Here is a 22,813-nt window from a genome sequence, read left to right on the forward strand (position 1 = left end):
GAAGTCTGAAATATGCGAAATCTATACTAAGAGACAAATACCAGGAACTGTATTTAGCCTGGAATAATCGCCTTCTGCCTGCGCGGTTGTTAGCAGTTCTGCTAAAGAAGAGTGCAAAGGAAATGGTAGGTATAATTTAGTGTCTTCAATGTCATGCAGCCCCACAGGTCTGTAAAACGGAATGTAATCGTCACAACATGTCAGGGGATCCTTCTGGTTTGCACAGGGTTGCTCAGTAGAAAACATAGCTGTAGAATCAAGTATAGAAAAATATTTTGCTGTTCGGTGTTAGCTCGTGGGTACAGTTGATCATGCAGGTTTCTGTGTTTTGGCAGGTCGTTATACTTCACCACATGTTGTCTAAAGCAACTGTAAAGGCCAGACCCTCTGTCCTATGGTGTTACAAAAAGGAGCTGGGCTTTAGCAGGTAAGATACCTCTTGTGTCTCACACTGCGGTCACTGCTCTGTGTGAAGCAAATGCTCCATGACTGGTCTGCTGAGCATAGATTGTGTGATTCAGTTGTAAGGAGGAACAAGATTAGTTCTTGGTGGAGCGGTAGGAAGTTTGGTCTTCCAGAACTAAAATTTGGCTTCCGTAATACAGTTGACACCAGCACTAGGTACTTCTGGTTTCTTCCTTGTAGCTCTCGTGCTAACTCGTTCTGTACCAATTTCTCCCTCGCCTTTTTAACTTTAAAAGGCCAAAACTTTAATTCATCAGTGTTTTAGCCTCAGTAATATTTAGGACTGAATGCAGATTAAGCATTAGAATTCGTGCATTTTGAAAAAAATGTTTAAAATCTTAATTCTTAGATTTGTGCATGTACTTACAGTCTGCACACAAAGTCAGGAAGGGTTACCTGAAACCGCATCATTCCAACCAAGCAGTTTCTTGCAAAAACAGCTGGTTTCATGTGATTTCCACCACCTTGGGCTGAAGGCACATGGGAACATATTCTGAAAACAGCAGTTGTGATCCAAGATTTTTTTTCCTTGGAGGCTGAGCTCTGACTTCCAGTTAGACTTGAATGTAGGCTTGAATGCACTTTTCTCAAACCTTTTTCCAAGAAAATTTCTGTATAATTTTGTTCTCCAGCCACCGGAAGAAGAGGATGAGACAACTACAGAAGAAGATTAAAAGTGGAACTTTAAACATAAAGGACGATGATCCTTTTGAGTTATTCATAGCAGCTACAAACATTCGCTACTGCTATTACAATGAAACTCATAAGATTCTTGGTAACACTTTCGGCATGTGTGTACTTCAGGTAAGGAATTAAACTTTCGACTTAAAAAGGACACTGCACTAGTATTCATTGCTTTCAGTTTTAAAAGCTGCAGGAATAGTATTTGTTGCTTCTGTTATTTCAGTTATGATGGCCTTGTGTATCATTTGCAAGTTTTGTGGTGGTGAGATAGTATTGTTGCTAGAATTTTAATGGGATATTGGTTAATGCAAGTATTAAGTGTGAATTAAACTTTGAGAAATAATGTTTTTAGGTTTTCTGTTCCTTTTAGTAGGTTCTAGTTGCACCAATGAACTCTAGGCAACTTTGAAGCTTTATTTATTTCGTAGGATTTTGAAGCCTTGACTCCAAACCTGCTAGCTAGAACAGTTGAAACAGTAGAAGGTGGTGGAATTGTGGTGATTCTCCTGAGAACTATGAACTCACTGAAGCAACTCTATACAATGACTATGGTATGTTCAACTTAATGTGTCTGTTTTATATGAGCAGGTACATCATGGTGATGCTAAGTGTTTATTTTTTGCTTCTGTTATGGGCTAGGATCTTCCTTCCATCATCTTTCTTGCACCTTCATTTGTCTATGATTGAATGTGTCTTATGCTTAGGCAGTTCTGCCAACCTGTATGTTTTGAAATGCTGCTAGGTTACAAGGAAGGAAGACCTGTCATTCACAAATGTAACTGTGAAAGTTTTGTTTCACAATACTTTTGGAAAGCATTTATGCTATCTGGCCATATAACAGAAAATTTAAGTAAAAGAATAGGCCTTTTGAGTGTTTTGTGACCTGTTGCTAGGTGAGATCAGCTTCACAACTGCTATATATTTCTATATATGACTTATGCACGTTGAGTATACTTACCTGTAGAGGAACTGTTTCTATTAATAATAATGTCAGTAGATGAACTAAAGTGATAGACTACATTTTCTTAGCATCCCTGAGGTATTTGAAATGTTCTGTACCTGTCAGAGTAGACCTTTAAGTCAGGCAAGAACAAGTAAGACCATTGTGAAAACTATTGGTGGGAAAAGTACATTTTTAACAAGTATTTGGAAAATGTGTATGTTTCACAACAAACAGAAAATCAGGATCCTGTCTAGGATGCAGTTCTAATGGAAGGGAAGCCTGTAATCCACAAGAGTGGAAAAGAAGTTGGATTGTCCCATGAGTAAAAATCTTCTAAATGTCACCGTTAACTGCTGCTCGTTCTCGACATTCTTCTTTTTGTTTCAGGATGTACACTCTCGATACAGAACAGAGGCACACCAGGACGTGGTAGGACGGTTTAATGAGAGGTAAGTTATTGAGAGTGTAAAGGATCTAGGCTGTATGCGCAAGAAAAGCACCTGGAGCAATGTTGTTTATTCATATTAGGAAAGGATCCTATAGGTTTGCATGGGAATAGGGCTTCTTGGCTGCTTCAGTGAAGTTTTCACGTACTGTTCTGGGAATGAATACATTTTATTGTTGGAGGAACTGTATACAAAATTCCGGCATATGTTACAGGGGATATATGCAGGAAGGCCCAAATTTGTGAACTGTTCCAAGTCCCTTTCTTGAAACTCTTTGTAGAAGCATATGCTCCAGGTATACTGAAGTTCAGATACTTAGTGCTCTACTGTAAAACATAAAACTGCTTAGTGTGGCGTATTCTCTGTGGTTTTAGAAGTGTCTTGTAAAGATGTTTTCTTTGCTTTTGTTGTATAGAATAAGCAGCTCTTACGGAGTGAGTGAGCCCTAGCTCTAGCTGTAGAAAAATTGCAGGAATTGTTCTTTAGCATGCAGGCAGATGGTTATGTGATGTCAGAAATTAGAAGGATGAATAAGCCAGCACTGACTGCAGTCTTTGGGGGTCAGCACTTGTCACAATTGCTGTGGATTCATGACTTACACTTTTATGCAGCTGCCTCCTGCTTAAATGCTCTCTGGTAGATTGTCTTTAGTTGGCGCTCCTCTTTGGAGGCATCCTGGTAAGTGGATGCCTGTCTCATTGTAGATGATCCCGATTTTCTGGTAAGAGGCATACTGCCAGTTGTGTGAACTTGTCATAGCTCAGCTGTAAGTAGCTGTAAATACTATTTCTGGGTTTAGAAAAGAGTTTAGATTAACTACCAAAATGTAATTGTGTTGCTAGTGAGTTGCCTTTGCTTGACTGCTCAGGTTCATTCTGTCTCTGGCCTCATGCAAGAATTGCATCGTGATTGATGATCAGCTGCATATCTTGCCCATCTCCAGTCATGTTGCAAACATCACACCTGTTCCACCACAGTCGCAGGTCAGTAAGCAAAGTCAGACACTTTTCCTTGGGAGAAATTGGTCTGAGTTGACCACAGTATGTTGAAGATTTTAAAGAGAGGAAGCTTTCCTTTCACCCTGATTTATACCAAATAATGGTTTTGCAGACAGGAAGTAGAAGGTTCTGCAAAAATTATACCTGGTATGGGTGAAGCATGGGAAGCTTTCCTTTTTTTTTCTTCTCCTGGGTTTTTTTCTGTCACAGCTTTTTTTGTGTGCTTGCCTGTATTTATTGATTTTGCTGTATTGCTGTTTAGCCTGGCAAGGTGGAGCTTAATTGCTCTGCTCGCTGTTTCAGAAGTGCATAGAGGGATTTCAAGCTGATGGACAGTTGGAATGAGACAGATAAGAAGAACTTTTGAGGGTTGGATGGTGGGTAAACACTTTGGAAATAGGCATATTACAAACTCAGGAGACACCTGATACCTACAAGCTGTGGCAGTTGTTTCAATTTCTGAGTTACGCATGCTACATCTCGGGGAACACTTCACTGAATATCAGCTAGACACGTAGCTTGCACTGTTAGAAATGTATCCTTTTATCATTTTCAGTTGTAGACTAAAGTAAAATGGAACCAGTTTTAAATAGAAAACTTTAAGCTTTTGAACTGTTTTATGTGGCCTAAGAAATACCAACTGTAGGTTCTGTCAGAGATGGTAAAAACATTTTAACAGAACACTGATTTTTAAAAAGCCAAAACAAACCAAATCCCCCTTAGTATTATAACAATATTGACAGTAGCACAAATGCTTATGTGTTGGATTAATAGACTGAAGCCTTTGGAATTTTAAGTGGCAATTAGGAAAATCAGAATTAATTCCTATTTAAAATTGATTCTTTTTGTGTCCAAGTTTATTGTTTGGCTTTGAAAATCTTGATATTGATTTTAAAACTGATCTATTGCTGCTGCAGTAGTTTTTCCCCCCTACATGGCAATGTATACACCTCGTATGACAGGTATAACAACGATCATAAAATTTTGGAATAGACTGAAGACTGAAAAATGAATTAAATTCTTCAGAAAATGTGTCCATTGTCTCTTCTGCCTAGCAATGCTATTTGCCAGTTACTATGTGCTGAAAAATCCTTTCCTTTTTTCCTCCAGGCTTGCGGAAGCCAGGATACCCACCTCTGTGTAACAGTTTTCCTGAAGATGCATTAAAACTGAAGTGTTAAATATCTGTCTGTCCATGTAAATTTTTCTGTTTCTAGGGAGTATATTCAACATGTGGTAATATTTCCTTTCAGATATCTTTCTCTGCCTGATAAAAGATAACAGAAGACATCACAAAGGTATAATTGTGCCCCAGTGTCCTTTACTAATCCTGTTATGGTAATCCTGTGCTTATAGGAGGACAGCCTCCGGCCGCAGGACTTGGAGCTGAAAGAACTGAAGGAGAGCTTGCAGGATACACAGCCTGTAGGAGTTTTGGTGGACGGCTGTAAAACTCTGGATCAGGTTGGTGTGGTGTTTAAATTTGAGATACTCTGTGCTTGACAGGTTGCCTAAGGTACTGAGGTACTGATGTTTGTTGTATGTAATCAAATCTGAGTGTGAACATTGGTGGGTGTGGGCTTAGAGAATTTCCCTGAAAAACTGATTGGAAAAAAACTGATTGTAGCTCAACGACACTATCAGTGATTTTCTTCATCAAGTTGAGAGTAAGTGGAAGGACTAGAAGGGAGACAGGAAGCTGACCTGGAGAAGTCCACATTTAGAAAGGTGATGAGTCTAAGGGTTTGAAATAAGCAGAAAACTTAGCCTGAAGTTCCTGGTCAGCTTAGTTCTGAATAGAAGTTGAAAATCCCTATCATGTTTTAATATGCCCCCGTTCCTGCCTCCCTTACACCTTTTTTATTCCAACTTGAGAATCAGTGCCTAGTATGAATGAAGGCCCTGTTGCAATTGTCTTTCCTGTTTCAGAGTGTCCCCTGAGAAGCTGCAGTTCAGCCTGGTGGCTCCCAGAGCTGTGCACTGCTTAAGCCCTTTTATAGTAGATCTTCTCACTGCCCAGATATGTTTGTCTTCCTCCTCTGAGAGCAGTGTGCCACTTTGCATCTAGATGAGTATACTCAGTGGACAGTGGCATGGAGGTAGTAATTGAGAATTGCTGTACTGATTGTTGATCTGTGTTTTGAGCTGAATAATTTCAAGAACTCAATGGGTCAAGATTACCACTTCTTGCACGTTGTTTGTCTGGGTTCTAATGTTCAGCTCTGCCATCTTGTCTTTTCTCTTCCTTCTTCCTCTTCTAGGAAAGAAGACATAGCCTAGTGGTAAGTCCCAGTAATGCTGAAAGCAATTTAAACACAGCTGATTTTTGTTTTCTGTTTTTTATGATCATCAGGCAAAAGCAGTTCTGAAATTTATTGAAGCCATTTCTGAGAAGACTCTGCGGAGCACTGTGGCATTAACAGCAGCCAGGGGACGTGGTAAATCTGCTGCTTTGGGACTGGCTATTGCTGGAGCAGTAGCTTTTGGGTGAGTGATCCCCCCCCCATCTCCCAGGCTTGTATTTGCATCCGTGAGTTATAATTAAAAATAAAAAAAAAAAGAAGATTATAGGATTTGAATATATTTGTAATTTCCAGTCCTACATCCCTCCTTTTTATTCTTCTTATATCTTTTGATTGCTGCATACACTGCTATTCAAGCTTTTCTATTTTATAGTAATAAGAAAACTCCAGTCTTTAAAAATCAAAATAATCACACATGAAGTGAGATAAGTGTCTAAAGGAATCTGCTGTGTTTTGGTTGTTAGGTAAAATCAGCCCCTCTTAGTATGAATATGTAGAAAAACAGTTAAACTCTTGCTTTCTTTTTCTGTGCAGTTACTCCAATATCTTTGTCACATCTCCAAGCCCTGATAACCTTCACACTCTCTTTGAGTTCATATTTAAAGGCTTTGATGCACTGCAGTATCAGGTAAGGAGAGCAGACTATTTTACAGTACTTTCACAGCGTTCCTGTTTAGGAGGGGTTTTACATCTCATCTGTGATTTTTGTTTATATATATTAGCTACCAGCTTTTCCCCCATCAGCCCTTTTAATAACGTTCTGCAAAAGTGAATCATAGTACGGTCATGTTTCCTTCTCTATTTTTAGGTTGGGAAAATATTTTTTTTTTTGTGAAACAGTTTTTAACATAAGTAAATAATTTCTCAGTTCTCAGGCCTCTGAAGCATTTGTTATAAGAGTTTTTAACTAGAATCTGAAATAACAGTGTACGCTGGGTGAGCTTATTGTGATGATAATGGTAAATGATATTTTTCTTGGATCTTGGCTTGTTCATACTACTTAAAAATGTTTTCTTTCAGGAGCATCTAGACTATGAGATTGTTCAGTCTTTAAATCCTGAGTTTAACAAGGCTGTTGTCAGAGTGAACGTGTTCAAGGAGCACAGACAGACCATTCAGGTACCTGGTCTCTTTTGCACTCTTGCCTTTCTGCTTTTTGTTCCTAATTGTTGGCTTTACCGATGCTATAGTTGTTTTGATTTTAAGCATGTTCATTTTATGTGATGTGTAACTGTCCTGATTGATTTTGCTTTAAGGTAGACCTTTTTTTCTGGTGAGTGACTTTCACAAAATGTCTTATTTCTTTCTGTGAATAACTTGTAGATTACAAAGCTCCCTCAGTAATTGCTTGTGGATTTCTTCTTGAAACAAAAGCAAAAGAAGGTAAAAGAAACAGTGAAGGAAGAGCATATGTTTCTAGTGATTAGTTTTCCTTTACTTTCATGATCTCTGTAGAGACATTTATGTGGAAATGTGCAAAACAAGATGTGTGACTCAGTGCTTGTTAGGGTAACACGAACCCTCTCCCAACTGTTTTCATGTCTCAGTCTCTGGCTTGATGGCTGTGGAGCACAGTGACAACAAACAGCTTTTCAGAGCTTCAGGTTTGCCAGCTCTGACTTTTCCCTAATGCCCAGACAAACTGTTGTTGACAGTGACGGTGTTCTCTCATTCCTTGCAGTACATACACCCTGCTGATTCTGTGAAACTGGGTCAAGCTGAACTTGTTGTGATTGATGAAGCTGCTGCCATTCCTCTGCCCCTGGTGAAAAACCTCCTAGGCCCTTATCTTGTTTTCATGGCTTCTACAATCAATGGGTAAGGCTTGAGCAGCAACGGTCTACCTGGGAAAGCAGTTGTGCAAGTGGACTATTTCTTGTGTACAGTACTTTTTTTATTACACAGTTACCTCAGATCATGCTAATTCTTGATCTGTCATGGAACTGCTCCTTAAAATAACCAAGAGTCAGTACTTGAACTTGCTGCTTTCTGTTGGTTCCACCGCAGATTCATGAAGTGTTTGACTTGCACCTCTTCTGTTCTGCTAATATATAAACAGGATTCTGAAGTCTGTTAGGAGAGATGGAAGAATGACATATTCCTTCCAACATGGTGAGACTGAGAAAGTGACAGGGTAGGCTGCGCTGCCCTACATGCACAAGAACGTCAAAAGGCAGCGATTCTCACACATGGTTGGGGCCCTCACAGGCCTCAGAACAGCCCATAGCTCTGGATGGCAGCCTAGTTCTGTGCTGGAGCTTCCCGATGGCTCAGGATTGCTCTTTGGTTATTTGCTTCAGACTTTTGTCTTCTGCTTTTCAGGTATGAGGGTACTGGTCGATCACTATCTCTGAAGCTCATTCAGCAGCTCCGTCAACAGAGTGCCCAAACCCAAGTCACCATGACAGCAGAGAACAAATCTACAGCTACAGCTAAACTCGCCTCAGGTACTCCATTGTATTCTGGGTTGCAACGTATAGCCGTGATCTCTGGTGCTGGCAAGCCCTGTGGATATCCCATGTGTCCATGTGCTTTGCAGCTGTAGGAAAGCAGCAGTATGGGAAAATGAAGGAACTCTCCTCTGTTTTTTCCTCATGTTTTTAAAATGTAAAGGCTTTTAAGGGATGAAAGCTATGCGAGTAATGATATTCTAATCTCCTGGGAACCCTTCAAAGGACACTGATCCTATTGTATTCTTTGCTAGCTGTAGCTTCCAACACTAGATGCTTTTCTCTAAAATCTGTTGCAGCTCGTACATTGCATGAAGTCTCCCTCCATGAGTCAATCAGATACGCCCCTGGTGACCCAGTTGAAAAGTGGCTAAATGATCTGCTGTGTTTGGACTGTCTCAGCATCACCAGAATTATCTCCGGCTGCCCGCTGCCTGAGACTTGTGACCTGTATCCTTACTCAGATGTTGTGCTCTGATCAAAATATATTGCCTTCAGGTGAAGGAGGCTTTTTCAAGCTGAATAGTAGTGGGTTCTACAGCTAACATGATAATCTCAGCACACAATATTTTGGCAATAGTCTATCAAGACCATGCTTCTGGAGTTATGCTCTTACCACTGCCTTTTAATACCGGTGGTGTGTGTTACCAGGACATTACCCAACCCCAGCTTTACTGCAGAGGCAATCCTAAGGAAGGGTTGAATGGAGGGAAGTCCTTGTTGGAGTTATAAAAGGTTGAGCTTTACAGATGAAGGGTGTGAAAGCTATGAACACTGCCCAAAGTCATTCATTCTTGTTGATAGAGCTTAAGAGCACAAGTCAGCATCTAGCCCAAGGCTGTACTGGAAATACTACACCTAAACCAACAAGGAGCTTTTTCAAGTTGTTTCCTTAACCCCTGTGTTTAGATACTATGTAAATAGAGACACGCTTTTTTGTTACCACAGAGCATCAGAAGTTTTTCTGCAGAGGCTGATGGCCCTCTATGTGGCTTCACACTACAAGGTAAAGCTTGTGCTGCTTCTATCAAAATTTTGGCTAGGAATTGTGTGGAGGGAGCAATGCTTGTTATGACAGTCTAATTGAATTGGCCTAACTGAGGTTTCTGAACTGCCTCAGTTGCTTCTTGCTATATACAGATCCGTATTCTTCTTTCTCTGAGAAGCTCTCTGCCTTGGTCTTGGCTAAATATAATGGATTTACAGATATCTGGAATATTTTTCTCTTGAGAAATTCTGGAGATTAAATCCTAAATGAGCCTACAAGCTTGTTAGAATAGTATCAGTGATGAACCTGTTCTGCAGTTCTCTCTACCATATTCTGGTAGCCTGAAGTTAACTAAAAGAGTAGTACCATTGTACTACTGGAAAGAGCAGTAATTCATCTCAAGGTTTCAAGACCATGGGTGACTAGTAAATGTGAGTGGTGAAGCTTGTAAGTACTGAAGTAGAGTACTAAAAATCTGACAATTAACAAAAAATTATTTAAGGTTTGTTAGATTAAGAGAGAAGTAGCTATATAAAAACAGAAAGTTCAGTTCCATACATATTAAAGCAAGAAGTTTCACTTGAGAAAAAGAAATACTGTCTGGTGGTATAACAGCCATGAACTGGCCTGTGAGCTTATTCATCCATCGGTATTGTACTAGTTCCAAGTTTCTTAATAGCCCTAAATTCAGAAAACGGAGGATAGTTTACAGGTCAGCTACTGACATTACTCTGGACTTTGAAGCTCTTCTCATGGAATAATTCTTCAACTTTCTATGTGTCTTTACCCTCCAGAACTCACCCAATGACCTCCAGATGCTATCTGATGCACCTGCCCATCATCTCTTTTGCCTTTTGCCACCTGTTCCACCTACCCAGAATTCATTACCAGAAGTACTTGCTGTTGTTCAGGTAAGAGAGCAGCATGTATCTGAAGTGAACTGTTAACAATGAAGCAGTGCTAGTGTTCTGTGAGAGCAGTGTACTGTCTAGGAGTAGATGATAGCTTAGAGCTGTGGGTTTTTGTGTGTTACAATGGTGACATTTTCCCCTGCCACTTTCTTTCATTATCACTAATTGCTCTATAAGTACATTGTGATGCTGATGCTTTCACATAGACTTCCCAGTCTCCACAATGTGTTTGTCCTGAGGAGCCTTCTGAGGAGCTGAACTACTGGTTCAGGAGACGACTTTGTCCTCCCATTTCAACTTCCTGCATTTGGTTCACTGGTTCACTCTGCTTATCCCATGTTTCTAGCACTCCTTTTATTTGCAGTAGAACTGCAAAAATATAAACTCCTCAGATGTACATGCTTAGAGATGCAGAAATATTTCAGCCCTTGACTCTTGGGTATCTGACTGTATGCTTCCTTCCTTCCTTAAGAACACAGGTTGCACTGTAGTGTAATGCCTACTGCATCAGACGTACCTGGCTGGCCCACTGGTGTGCTTTTTGAGAGGGCTTTTAGGGGCAGAGCCTGTTTGTTGGCACATATATGTTTGCTCGTCATGTTGCAGAGCAGGGATTACATGGAGTGTCAATACTGCGTAAGGGCAGTAACTCAGCAACTGAGTATAAATTTTGATTCTGCTGTAGTGGAGTGACTGTAGGAGAAAATACTTTTTCTCCATTAATGCTCTTTACCTTTCCTGGCAGGTGTGCATGGAGGGAGAGATCTCTCGCCAGTCTATCATGAATAGCCTTTCTAGGGGAAAGAAAGCTTCTGGTGATCTTATTCCCTGGACCATTTCAGAGCAGGTGAATAATTTGTCTGTGTACTCACACCACGATATATTTCAGCACTATTTCTTATTTCCAGAGTACCCATCTGCGTTCTTTAAATTGACTTTTGTCTCTTACACAGTTCCAAGATCCGGATTTTGGAGGCCTCTCTGGTGGGCGTGTTGTTCGTATTGCAGTTCATCCGGATTATCAGGGGGTAAAGTATTTTGGAACCCAGTTATTGTGAATAGTCAGCAGCGGTGCCATGAGAATGGCTGTACAGGCAGAATTCAAGAACAGGGAAAACATTTAAATTACTCCAGTTTTCAGCATTTTAAACTTGGGGGCTGAGCCAGCGGTAGTAACAGAATGACGTCTGATGCACAGAAATAGTCAGATGCCACAGCAGGCTGAGGGGCATTGCTTCTCTCTGGGTGGGTTGCAGATCAGTGCTCCTGTCATTGCTAGGCAGCGTCCCAAGCAGCAGTATACAATCAAGATCCAGCGATATTTATTGTGAGATTACCAGATGTTCATGCTGGTGTTTGGCATTTTCTGAGTGCCAGAGTTAAGCTCCAACAATTATTACACAGTCCTAAACTACCAACTGGGCTCTCATTGTGATTTCAGACATCCAGGTTCTATAGTGTCCTTCTCCATGGAGCTGCTACGTAGCAAAGAAAACGCATTTTTGCAGTGACTCAGTGATCTCTGCACTGATGACTGTTAATGGGTTTGTAAGGGGAGAGTGTTGTTGCCCTGTCTTAAAAACTAGGTACATCTTTTTGCTTATAGTGTATTGTTCCTACTTCACAGATGGGCTATGGCAGCAGGGCTCTGACTTTACTGCAAATGTACTATGAAGGCAAATTCCTATGTTTGGAAGAAAAAACAATTCAAAAGCCAAAAGAAATTGCAACTGTAAGCAGTGAGGTATGGAGCTCAATTCATTTTTTGTATTTTCTCTTGTGCTAAGTTGTTTGTTTTTCACTGTAAGTCTTGATAATGATTTTTCTCTGTAAGGAGTAAATACTCTTATTTATTTTTTGTAAAGAATAAGAGATTTAATTTGTGGATTTCTGTGAGGATTGCTACTAACCCATTTCCACTTTCTTTTTCAGACTGTTAGTTTATTAGAAGAGGTTGTGACACCTCGGAAAGACTTGCCTCCCTTACTTCTCAAACTGAGTGAGAGACAAGCTGAAAACCTAGACTATCTAGGGGTATCGTATGGCCTAACACCAAGATTACTCAAGTAAGACTTTACTCTATTTGCTAGTTACATCCAGTACAAAAATATAACTATATAAATTAGATATGTAATAATAATTAGTATGTATTAGATAACATATATAAATAATATAATGTATAGATATAGGTGCAGATATTTTAGCCCTTGGATATTCTCTTTATGTCTGCATATTTCACTTGATTTCTAAAACTGGGACAGCTCCAAGTCCACTTCTCCTGTAAGAGCTTTTCTTGATGTACAGTACGCTGATCCTAAAAGTGCATCATTCAAGGTAGTTTTTCGTCAAACTCCTCCTGAGGGCAAACACATTCCCTTGGTTGTCTCTGTGGCCCTTCGAAACAGTTAATTAGCTTTAATTGCTCAGTTTTTCTTTTTTAATATTATCAAACTCTATAAAATGTCTATATTTCTGAGACCTACTCAGCCATAGTGGGGGAAGGTGTGAATCCATAGTTTGGGAGACAGTTTCAAAATAATGCAGAATTCTTCCTCTTGCTAGCTTTAAAGCAAAGCAGTCATTTATCACTTAAAACCTTGGTTCCTTGCTGGCCTGTCCCCACTTACAGAGGACGTAGGGTGCTGTACAAGCGCCGGAGATGAGACTGAGTTCAACAGAAGGAGTAAGAACAGTGGAGGCCAACTTGTGACTGACCGAGTCGGAATGATGTTAGACGCCTATGTGCGACGTGGCATTTCAGATACAGAGACTATAGCCTGTTTCGTTCCATGCTGCAAAGTTCTTGCCAAAATGTGGTGGTGAATTGTTTAGCTGTGCAGGAGAGCAAGAGAACTGAATGGTTATTGTGAAATAGTCTTAGTCTTTGCCAATTATAAAGCAAATGGTTCAGATGTTTACTTTAGTTGAACAATCCCTATTGGGGCAGAGGGGGAGAATAAAGTGTTTCACTACTTCTTTATTAATTATTTGTTAGCTGTGGTGGGATAGATAAAAGAAGGACAGATAGTGGGGTAGGGAGAGGCTGGGGGGGAAGCATTCTGCATGGCTGATGAGTAGCCATCCCATGGCCTGTGGAGGTAGGTTGCCAGTGACAGTTGCTCTGGGGTCTGGCTTCTTTCTTTTGTCTGGGATGCCATATGTTTGGTCTCAGCAGGTCTTTTTATACTAGTCTTCCTTTGACGGTGCAAAATGAATTGTAGGATCAGTTCATAACTAAGACGCAAGAAAGAACAGGAGGATGGAAAGGGATGTCAGCAGGATCTTGCTGATCAGTCTGGGATTCTCTCTGGTCCACAAGTGACTATCTGAAACCTGGAATTTGCCAGGGAAAATCATCATTCACTGAAGAAGAGCAGAGTCTCTGAAGTAAACTGTAAATCCTCGGCCCCTCCCCAGGGTATCCTTCGGACTCTCTGATATTATTGGTCAAAACCTGTTTACCTGTTTTTAAAGAAGGTCCTGGAAGCATGTCAGATAAAATAACTCTTGTATCAAGTCTCTCAGTCTTTGCAAGTTTGTTCATTTTTTGATATCACAATCATAATTTTTCACTCCTTTAAGTTAGAACTCTGATCAGTTTGATTGCTGTTACTACTTTCTGTAGTGTTCATTTTCATTAATTGGTGGGATATCTTACAGACTTTTGCCTAGTTTTCAACAGTTTTTCTTGAACGGTAGATAGATTGCATTTAACCACAAGTATTATTGTAGAATCAACAGCTCCATAGTTGTCAGTGCATTTTCTCTTTTTCCTTTTCCCAGGTTTTGGAAACGTGCTGGATTTGTGCCGGTTTATCTAAGGCAGACACCAGTAAGTAGCATACTGTTTCTGAATGAGATCCAGCCCTATTGAAATCACTGGGCATCTTTCCATTAGCTTGTGTGAGATGTGATTTGGGCAGGAAAGTTTTCTGAGACTACATCTGGGGTTTGTATGTTAATTTTTGTTCTTTGGGCCTGTAGTTAGCTAAAGGAGTAAAGTTTTAGGGTTGTGGAATGTGGTCATCTAAGTAGTTTGCACTTAAAAATTAGAGCAAAGGTGCAGCTGTTGAGGATTATTAATGTGGTCATTGGTAAAATATGCAAGTGGCCCTTGAACTGCTCTTGCTTTTCAAGGAGTTTACAAAAAATATCATGAGCAGTTATAGTACTTTTGGAGACAATAACTTGTTTGTTCCTTGTCACTGCATTTTTTTGGCTCTTGAGCTATACCTGGAATTTGCAATGCTGGTACCTACTGGTTAGCTCAGGAAGCCAAAATCCTTCAGCACTGGGATTTACCAAATTCTAGAAGTTCATAGGTTTTACATTAGGTAGTGGTGATCAGTAGCAGTTGATACATGAGTTGTTGTTGATGTAGAAGACCTTTGCCTTCTTCAGTTGAGCATAGAGTGCAAAAGGTTCTTGGGGATGATAGGAAATATATCTTGTTTATAGAATGACCTGACTGGTGAGCATTCGTGCATCATGCTGAAGATGCTGAATGAAGAGGACACTGAACAGGAGCCTTGGCTTACTGCCTTCTGGAAAGGTAACTTTGATTTTGCCAATGCTAGAAGAATCTTCTGGGATATTTTTTCTAGAGGTCCACAGGAATCGTTTATTTTATCATCTTGTCCTATAGATTTTAGGAGGCGGTTCCTTTCTCTGCTTTCCTACCAGTTCAGCATGTTCTCTCCCTCGTTGGCATTGAATATTCTACAGAACAAAAACATCAAACAGCAGCCACAACCACGTGAGTACCCTGGCTCACAATGTCCAGTTAGATTGCAGTTTAAAGTTTATGTATATGTTTATCAGAATTCTCAAACACATGCATTATATGATGTCTCTTGTGAAGTGCTGTGAATTGCTCTTGCTCGGTTACTGTGTTTTGTTCCTATTATCCAAGAAAATGCTTGTATTTCTAAGTAAAAGCTAAGAGGACATTTTCTGCTACTGAAAACAGGTAGTGGCAGTTTTTTGATGTGGTGGGTTTTTTCCTGCTTTTTTGATCAAAGATTTAAGTAACCTAAAATTAGCGGGCTCTTGAGTGTAACAGCTAAATGTATGACAAAACAAATGGATACTGACACCTGCCAAATCCAGCGTGGAATTAAAGAGGGAAGTCTTGAATAGCAAGGATCAGTAGGCAGAGCAGCTTGCTTAGGATCTGATGAAGAACATTGTTATCAGAAATTTGGAAGCTGGAATGTGATGTCTTTCTAAGAGAGAGGCTTTAGTTCAACTGCATATTATTAGGCTCAGTGCAGCACTTGCTGGGGGAAACACACAGGCCGTATAAAAAAGGGGGCCAGACAAGACAGTTCTAACAGTCACTTCTGGCTTAAAAGTAAATGGCTCTTTTCTCAGCATACCTGACAGAGGGGAGTCCTCTTGAGAGAACTTGGTTATCTGCGTCTTGTGGGTTTTTAGAATTTGTCTTGGTGAAAGAGTTTTGGTTGCTGCTACAAGGGAACAAAGCTCTTTAACAGCAAAACCAGTGTAAGGTAGTTAAAAGACTGGGCAAACCATGTTTCTCAGCCTTCACTAGTCTCTTTGGCATCTTTGAGTTGATACACTGGTCTGTTTTGACAGTTGCAGTGTTTTTCATATGGGTGTATGTCCGTCTGAAAAGGCTTCGAATAACCAAGACAGTCTGAATAGCAGTGTTGTAGCTAGTGTGTTGAATTCTGAAGCATGTTGGGAAGTGAACCTATGGGATAGCAGTTGTCCTTTACTCAGTGATGTGAAAAGGAACTTGTTAAATACTGAGATCCTGGATAGCTATGAAGAATAGTCTTGACATTGTTGTCTTTTTATTGTACTCATCAGCCATCAGCCGTGCTGAACTAGAATCAGTTTTTATCCCATATGACCTGAAGAGATTAGAGATGTACTCTCGCAACATGGTGGACTATCATCTCATCATGGATATGGTGCCTACCATTGCGAGGATGTTTTTTCTGAACCAGATGGGTGATATCTCTCTCTCTGCTGCACAGTCGGTATGTATCACTGAGAACAAGCCATGCTTCACCTCTCTTTATATATATATTTGGAATAGTCTCCTGTTTCGTGTCATCTTTAAAAAAGGGCTTTGCTTCAGTTAATTGCTTCTTTTGTAGTCCTCTTCGTGATTTGTCCTGCTTGTAGTGTTCTTCCACTGTCAGTGTCTGCTTTGAATAAAATTTGTAGGGATCATATTCTGTTGTGCGTTCAGTGAAGTACTCTGCATTTATAGCATGGTGGGAAGTGTGGCTTAAAAACACCTCGAAGTCTTCTGGCTCTTGAAATGTACTTCCAGAGAAAGGTATTTGTCTGCACTAAGTATGGAATGGGACCTGCTGTCTACAGAATAATTTAGGGGTGTTCCAGCATATCTGAGCAAAGCTGTATATTTATATTTGCTCTAAAAAGCCTCTGTAACTGAAATCCATGTCATTTTCTCAGGCCCTTTTTCTGGGGATTGGCCTACAGCATAAATCAATGGACCAACTGGAAAAGGAGGTAGAACTGCCCAGCAGTCAGTTGATGGGCCTCTTCAACAGAATCATCCGCAAAGTAGTTCAGGTAACAGCATCATGAAAAGCTTTGTCTTGGTTGTATTGGACCAAAGTGTGATTCCAGTACTGAGCCTGGCACTAACAGGAAGCTGCATCAGAACTGTATATCTTTAACATGTCCCAAATAATTGACGGGAAACTTCTTTGTAAGATGGGAAAAGCCCAGTGGAAAAAGCAAGTATTTATGGCATTGATTTATGTAGTGTTTTCGCAAATAATAGTGCTTGTCTGATGGTTTTAAATGTTGACATGTCTTGACCAAAGCGCTGAGCATACAACCCATGTCGCCAGCTGAGCCTCAGTCATTTGTTTATGATTGTTTACTGCATTGGTGGCATCTCAACTTTTCTTGAAAACAACACTTTTCCAATGTTATTTAGAGGTAGATTGGAAGTCCAGTGAAATGATTGGAAAGTTTTGGATCTGGTTTTCTTTCTCTCCAATGTCTGTGATAAAGTGAGTAACGTGATGAGTTATCAAATGGTGACACTGACAGAATACTTGCCAACCCCTTGCAATTGCTTGCTGAGCCTGGGGCCTCTGGTTATCAAGGATCAGGATACAGTACCAAAGCTGTTGCAGTCTGGCATGGGTTGCTCACTGGAGAGGTGTTTTGCTCCGTGTAATGCACTTATAATTATCTCAAAGAAAGTAACATAAAAAAAAAAAGCAGCTTTAGCTGCAAATGTTAATCAAATGATGCTGTATTAATAAAGTATGTTGTAAACTAAGAGTTCTCTGCAGTTATGCGAGTGACATTGAGTGCTGACTGATTTTAGTTTTATACTTTTTATAAAAGCTGTATATAATTCTGCCTTAGGGAAGCAGCCTTGAGCTTTTTATTTCAGTATGATGGAATGCATGCATCAGAAATAAACAACTGCCTGATAATATTTGCAAGGTTAGAAGGGTTTCATGGGGACAGACAGCATTTCTTACTTATTTTAAAGCAATAACCTAGAAGAAACATCAGCAAGTCTTACATGTGTTGGCTTACTTCATTTACAGTTGTTCAACACAGTCCAGGAAAAAGCTGTGGAGGAGCAGATGGTGGCAACAAAGGATATTGTAATGGAGCCAACACTGAAATCTTTAAATGACGATTTGGTAATTATGAGCCTTCTTCTTCATGCATATGTAAACACTTCATGGAGTTCCCTTGGGTGTAGAAGCCTTGTAATCTAAATTGTCTTGGATGGAAAGAATTCCACATCGGGTCTGTCACTTTATGGTAGTTAAAATCTGACAGTTTTGTGTTACATGCTTATAGTCATACTTTGCTAATCTGCAATATAGATTTTATGCAGAACCTACCAAGATGTTCTTGGAGTTATATATTACATGTATGCAAATAACATAAAAATTCAATTACATAAAAGAGGTAAGCTTTTTGGGATCATCTGGTATTTGTTTTAGGGGATGTACTTCTCTTTCAGTGGGGAAGGCATATTCCTTGCATTACACGGTCACTGTTGCACTTAGAGCTTAATGCATCTGTTGTGCTGTCCTGTTGTAGGAAGAAGCTGCAAAGGAATTCCAAGAAAAACACAAGCAAGAAGTGGGGAAGCTGAAGGAAATGGACCTTACACAGTAAGAATTTATCTGCATGAGTCTCAAATCCAGTTTTCCCCTGATACCTGTTTTAATGCCAGGTCACTCGTGCATCTCGCTGAGACTTGTGCACAAGGCTGTAGTTGCAGTATCACAATCTCAAACCATCAATAAATGAGAAATAGCAGTGGGTATATAAGTATATGCTGCTACGCTAATGATAACTTTGGGTATTGTGTGCCTGACAACCAATAACTTGGTCTTTATCGGCTCTGTTAGCAGCTGCTTTATTTCACACTCAAAACATTCTTTCCAGCATGAATTAAATTCAGTCACTTCTGTTTACGTCACACCTGTTTACCTCAGTACATGAATTCCGAGATGTGTGTCGTATTCCTAAGCGTGAACTTACTGATGGCCCTTTTTCTGCTGGTACTTTGAACAGAAAGCAAAAGCTTGTGAGTCAGCAGATCACAGCTGATCCGCAGTGAGATCTGTCTGTCTGTAGAACTGAATTGTTAGAGTTGGGGCTGGCGTGTGGGTACAGTACTGCAAACAGAAGATGTACTGCCAACAGGAATGCTGGATCAATTCTCAGCTCTGCCCCACTGCCTCTGGCATGAGCTTGAGCACATTCTTCTTTTACCTCCATTCTCTTTTGTCACTTAAACGGTAAATTATTCATGGCAGTAGCTCTTGGTATGTATCTATGTGTCATTCTTGATCCTGGCTGTGCACAGTTATGTACATTTTATATGTATAAGTTACATATTTCTACGGTATGGAGTAATAAAGCAAGCTGCCTGGCTGTGGACTGTTTCTCATTTTACAGTTTCCCGTGCTTCCAGGAACAGTCATTAGTTTCCTCAAACCAGGATACCCAGGTCCTGTTGTCTGCTATCCAGCTTAGCTGTGTGTGCAAACTCAAGTCAAAATAGTACCTGGCTAATTTTAATAGTCTCTTCTTTAACCAAAAAATCCCCATAAAAAAACCAAACCAACAGAAAAAGAACAACCAACCAGAGCTTCTTTTACTAACTACCGTGTGCACGGATGCTGTTCAACTGCTGTAGAGCTGGACAATTTGTAGGATACTGAGTTGCTGAAACAGCAATTTATTTGAAGTGTCAGTAGATGTCTCTTTTTCTGGACCAACAGGAGTTACACACGCCACTGATTCTCTCCCTTCTCTCTCTTCCTCCCACTTTTTGTCTTACAAATTCTGTTTACTATACTGACATCCTAGAAACGTTGTCTGTTGTGGCTCTAGATTAATCTCTGTTAAATCTGAGAAAAGGAATAAAAGCTTCTTTGAATCTTCCGTTGTCTTGTTTGAAGGAAGAACAAAAATGGATGTGATTTGAAGTCACTTGCAAGTCAGTCACATTAGGAAAACAATATAACCAGAATTTTTCTAAAAGTTTTAATTCCATTTTTTAGAGTTGATAGTTACATAGCTGTTTGTCACTTTGGACCATGTTCCCTTTTTTTGCACCCAGAAATAGGTTTCTGTTCTCTTCTGTGAGGAAAGAGAGACAAAAATCTATTTTGAACACTTTTCACTACAGGTTATAGAAAACTAATAGAAGAGACAGAGCTGTTGGATTTGGAAAGGCTTTGTCCAGTATTGTTCAGCCTTGTATGAACAAAGGCTAGGCTATTCTAAATCTCTAAGAACTTGAGATGGAGAGCAACCACTCAATTTTGCTACATGACTGCTTTGTCTACACAAATTTGTATGTAATTTCCAGGGTACTTGAACACCCAGGCAAGGGGCACAGAACATGAGCTTATTTGAATAGCAGTTGTTGTCTTATTTTCTCTTTTCAAAAGAAAGCTGTAGGTCTTCAGTTTTTCCAGGACTGATGCAGAAAAACCGTACAGTTCAAGCTTACTGCTGGCCTAAGACCAGCTGCTAATTTAGCTAACTTTCTGTTACAAGCCATTGCTTTTTGCATCCTCTTCCTTTACCACCACAACCATCCGTCTCCTCTTTTTTGGAGGAGGAAAAAGCAAAAAAGCCCTCAAGCTTTTATAAAGAAATCTGTATAGTGAATATAGATCTGGTAGTGGTTGTCAGACTTACAGCTGTCAGCCGTAGTGATCGAAGGTCTCTCTTTGAAGAAATCTAGTGGGCAAAGTAAAATTATCACCACTGCCATGGAAAGTATAACCTTTGTGGCCTTATTTTTTGCTTTCATAACAGATGTGCTCTACTCAGCACTCTGCTTGTCTGATGAGAGGCTTTCATAGAATGGTTTTGTGATGTTTACAATAGGGGCTCCTGAGAGAACTTTGTTCGACACTGACTAGCTTTGGATGGGGACAATTGTGGGTTGCTATTGACGTAGATTGGACTGAGTCTGCTGACAGAGTCGTGACAAGCCATTGTGTCCCTTTGCCAGTCTAGTTTTGTATGTGTTTCTAAATACTGATTTGGTTGGGTGCTGACACAGTGGCTTTGTAGAGTAGTGTGTGCCTGACAATATAATCACCTTATTTTTTTTACTTCGTGCTAGCAATTTTACTTGTTTTTTCCTTTACCTTTTTCACTTAGATACATTATCCGGGGTGATGACGAAGAATGGAATGAGGTGCTGGGCAAAGCAGGACAGAACGCGTCTGTCGTCAGTTTGAAAAGGTTAAGGAAGTTGAAATACTCCACAGAGGTCTCTCTTATCTTTCCTGCTGGCTTTATTGTAACGTTTTTCAAAAGAGTAAAGCTGAAGAGTTAAATGCAGATAAAATTAACTTAGCGTCCTTGGTAGATGCTCAGTTTTCCTGGGGAGATCAGGGTTGTGAGCGCCTGAGGGCTCTACTGGATAGTCAGTGGTTCCTCTAATGGCAAGACTGCTGCTGGGAATTCGGTGTTGCTCTAGAGTATACTCCTGTCTTCATGTAACTTTCTTCTGTTGGCATGGTTAAGCCTTGACCCTCATCACGCACAGAAATTGGTACTGTGTCTCCCGTGTGCCACTTTTAAAGGAAGAACTCATTCCATGTAACTGTCCCACTTGCTTTGGGAACTAACACTGGGTGGGAACCTCTGATTGGAGAAAATGCAAATTTAGGGAAGAAAAATTATTTCAAGTTTGAGCTTAAGCCTGCAAAATATTGAGTCTGTGTTTCTGCAGTTCCTTCCTTTTCATCCATCGTCTTTCTTTTACCTTGCCCAGCATAGAGTCTTTCCTCGTCTTTTCCTTGGGGGTTTGTAGTTGAGACTTGCCTGCTTATTTTCCCCTTCCTGGGGTGCCTGACAGCTGAAGTAATTATGTGATCTCTCTTCCACCCTTTGTATATTCATGTTTTTTTTCATGAATGCTGGAAGCTGTGAGTTTCCAGAAGCCTTGCAGGAATGAGAGAGTCTTGTCAGTGCTTATAAAGATCGAAGCTCTGTCACATTTGCTCTAGTCAGAATCTAGGACGGGAACAAAATTGTATACTTAAAACTGTCAGTGGTAGTATTTTTTTCTAGGTACTCTGAATTCCAGATGCCCTATATGAATTGCCTTTAAGTCTTAAAAAGCAATGACAAAAGCTAAAAATCAAGATCTTATGGGATTCAAATTGGGTTAGAGAATCTGAAGAAAACCTAGGTCATACTCTTGCTCGGGCATTCTCTAGCACCGGTTTAAATGACCCAAGAAATTGGAAATACTTTCTCCCAACCATGTTTCTATGCAGACCCTCGCACCGCCCCCCGCCCCCCCCCAATAACAAAAATTTCCCAGCTGGATGGGAATCCAGTGTGTTTTTAACAGATATTTTGTTCCTATTTCCCAGTGAGAAGAAGAGAAAATTAGAAACAGCAAGAGGACCCAAGCAACAGAAGAAATTTAAGAAGACTAAAGATATAAAGCAGAAGTGGAAGAAATGACTTTAAAGCCAATCAGTGAACTTGAATTAACAAGTGATGGGTCTGTACTTAAGAAGTACTATTCTCCTTTAAATGAAAAGACTTTCTTTTGCGGGGTGAGAGTTGGAGGGAAGAAAAAGCCTTAGAGGCATTTTTAAAGTGTTTGTATTAGGGGAAGTACAGTGACACTGCCAGGAGACAGTCTTACGAAGATTTTTTTATGAAGCGTGACTGTAGAGCTTGAGCGAGGCACTGTACAACACATGGGGGTGCTTTAGCAGCTACAGAGTTTCCAGTCAAAGAGGGCAGATCAATCTGTAAACTTTCCCGTATCTTAATGGTTGGTGTCTTTATTAAAAAAACAGTTTGGACAACAAAAGATAGAAATGTGTTAGGCTTTGGTCTGTGACTCTACCATTGAGCGTTGCAGCACATCTTGATATATGCAGCTACTGGTTCAGTAGTACTACCACTCCTTTGTGGCTTGAGGGAGATTTTGGTGTGAACAACAACTGACTTTTTATTTGGGGCTGGCTATTCAGTGAGCACTAACCACATCCATTCAGACTCACGATGTGGTCCTTGCTCACAGGAGTTCAGGGTCTACAATGAACACTTCTATTTTGGAAGGCAGTCTATAGTTCCTACTTAC

General features: G+C 40.2%; 1 protein-coding gene across 1 annotated transcript; it reads left to right on the forward strand.

Annotated features, from left to right (window-relative positions):
• Nucleotides 1-336: 336 nt before the first annotated feature.
• Nucleotides 337-22,539, forward strand: NAT10 (N-acetyltransferase 10 (GCN5-related)). The gene is made up of 27 exons (XM_010296830.1): nt 337-427; nt 1,098-1,269; nt 1,578-1,700; nt 2,480-2,541; nt 3,407-3,521; nt 4,893-5,000; nt 5,890-6,023; nt 6,374-6,467; nt 6,860-6,958; nt 7,521-7,657; nt 8,162-8,286; nt 8,589-8,739; nt 9,199-9,295; nt 10,072-10,188; nt 10,934-11,035; nt 11,142-11,216; nt 11,816-11,932; nt 12,121-12,254; nt 13,972-14,020; nt 14,647-14,740; nt 14,834-14,944; nt 16,024-16,196; nt 16,642-16,761; nt 17,763-17,861; nt 18,271-18,344; nt 20,863-20,946; nt 22,089-22,539. The coding sequence occupies exons 1-27, from the start codon at nt 354-356 to the stop codon at nt 22,180-22,182; spliced, it is 2,934 nt and encodes a 977-aa protein (XP_010295132.1). The 5' UTR covers nt 337-353; the 3' UTR covers nt 22,183-22,539.
• Nucleotides 22,540-22,813: the final 274 nt, after the last annotated feature.

Source organism: Phaethon lepturus, unplaced genomic scaffold (assembly GCF_000687285.1).
Source record: "Phaethon lepturus isolate BGI_N335 unplaced genomic scaffold, ASM68728v1 scaffold20821, whole genome shotgun sequence".
NCBI classification, from domain to species: Eukaryota; Metazoa; Chordata; class Aves; order Phaethontiformes; family Phaethontidae; genus Phaethon; species Phaethon lepturus.